The sequence below is a fragment of the Cucurbita moschata genome, unplaced genomic scaffold (genome assembly GCF_002738365.1).
Source record: "Cucurbita moschata cultivar Rifu unplaced genomic scaffold, Cmos_1.0 Cmo_Scf00001, whole genome shotgun sequence".
Lineage (NCBI taxonomy): Eukaryota > Viridiplantae > Streptophyta > Magnoliopsida > Cucurbitales > Cucurbitaceae > Cucurbita > Cucurbita moschata.
Window position 1 is genome coordinate 5,555,177 of NW_019268517.1, and position 1,907 is coordinate 5,557,083.

At 37.3% G+C, this 1,907-nt stretch overlaps 1 protein-coding gene across 1 annotated transcript; it reads right to left on the reverse strand.

Annotated features, from left to right (window-relative positions):
- Positions 1-256: 256 nt before the first annotated feature.
- LOC111451042 (14 kDa proline-rich protein DC2.15-like) lies at positions 257-667 on the reverse strand. The gene has a single exon (XM_023091284.1). The coding sequence runs from the start codon at positions 665-667 to the stop codon at positions 257-259; it is 411 nt and encodes a 136-aa protein (XP_022947052.1).
- Between the last annotated feature and the right edge of the window lie 1,240 nt (positions 668-1,907).

Below are 1,907 nucleotides of genomic sequence, written 5' to 3' on the forward strand. Positions count from 1 at the left end.
TTTGAGGTTTCAAACATATGCATCGTCAAATTTGTAAAAAGACACAAGAGAACAGACAAACAATGTTGTTTATTTGCAAAAACTACGTACCATTATGTTACATTGCATTGTAATGTAACTATAAAAAGATGGTGGAATTCTGAGAAGATTTCCAAACCCATCATAACACGACGTACGAGCAAACTAATTATTTAAACACGACATTGAAATGAAAAATTGAAGAAGAAACTAGAAAGGGAAATGAAAGGATTTGGTTTCAAGCAGGGCATTGGAAGCCAAACGTAACCTTCTTTCCACAGTAGTTCAAAAGCAAGCTGAGGGAAACTGAGAGGTCAATATGGAGACCCAAGGCTGTGGCCTTCACCGGAGTGCAAAGGCACACAGCAGCTTCCAGGTCAACAAGGCCTTGGATTAGGGTACAGCATGGGGATTTTGGTGGTGAGCCGATCACTACATGAACTAGACCGTCCAGCAAGTCGGCACAGACGCCGAGCTTGAGGGTGTCCTTGGGGCACATGAGGAGTGATGGTGGCTGCCTTGAAGGGATGGGCTTGTGGGGCTTGGGTGGCGGCGGTGGGCATGGGACATAGGTGGAGCTGACCATAGTGAAGAAGAGGAGGTTGACCAGGAGGAGGAGGGCAATGGGTGAAGAGAGCTTGGAAGCCATTGGTGGAGAGATATCGAGGGGTTTGTACGTTTGGGAATTTGTTCTATTTTAACACAAAAATTCCTTATAAATTGCTCCATACAAAACACCCAACTTTTTCATTTACTTTATTAAGTTTTGAGGAATTGATTTGAGAGAGATGAGTTTTCAATTAGTTTGTCTATTTCTAAAATATTATAAAAATGCCAAATGGCCTGCAAAATAGACCAAGTGATGTTTGATAATAAGATATCAAATATTTTTAAAAGAAATTACTGTTGGAAAATAATATTTGATACAAGCCCTTCAAGACAAGTGGGTAATAGATGATAATCTAGAAATTATTTTTATCACAACAATGGGTGACAAATAATTTTTAGACAAGTGGGAAAATATTTATTTTACTGTGGTTGTCATGGCTTTCTAACACTGCATGGGTAACAAATTTCTATTTGTTAACTTATTTGATTCGGTTTGGTGTTTCTCGTATTTTATTTTTTATTCACTCATTCCCATTAAGGTCAAGCTTCTCCTTTAGTCTCAAATTAATGTTTTATGTAACGATCCTAAATTTCTACATACTCAGAGTCGCTACTAAGTCTCATGCCTGTCTCTTAAATGTGGAATATAGCTCTTAGATACTCATCATAAATAACGAAAAATTTAAAACACATTCAGAACACTTCAAACTACTAGAACACATTGTCGATCTTACGTGTTTCGAAACATAACGTTGGAATTTAAAATTAAAACAAAAACAATTACAAATGAAATAAGTTAAATAATGAAATAAAAGCGTTTTGTACTGACCTAAGACTAAGAATTTAAACATGCAACTACCCTATGCACATGCCACAGTATCTATATCTGGTGTCGTCGTCGTCCGTACATGGGCGTCTTGTCTTTACCTGAAAAATGATATATGGCACACAGCCTGAGTATTTCAAAAAAATACTGAGTGAGTCACCCACTGTTGTGGTCATGCTGATGCAAACACATGCAACATGCTCTTGGGATCGAGCTCTAGCGCATCTAGAAGTGACGTCCAATCTCTAACAAATTTGATGTGTAGTACTTCTTTACACACGACCCACATGTGCAAGTGTGAATCTGTAACGACCCAAAATTTTCTACTTAATTTAAGGTTGCTACTGTATACGTATCATAAACATTGAATGCGGAAGACTTCATTTAAATTCCATAATACATAACATTTATCTTAAAACACAGTCATGGACTTGCGTGTTTTGAAAACATCTTT

What these genes read in the sequence shown, in the direction of transcription:
- LOC111451042 (XM_023091284.1), bottom strand. Translation starts at nt 667, where the DNA reads ATGGCTTCCAAGCTCTCTTCACCCATTGCCCTCCTCCTCCTGGTCAAC.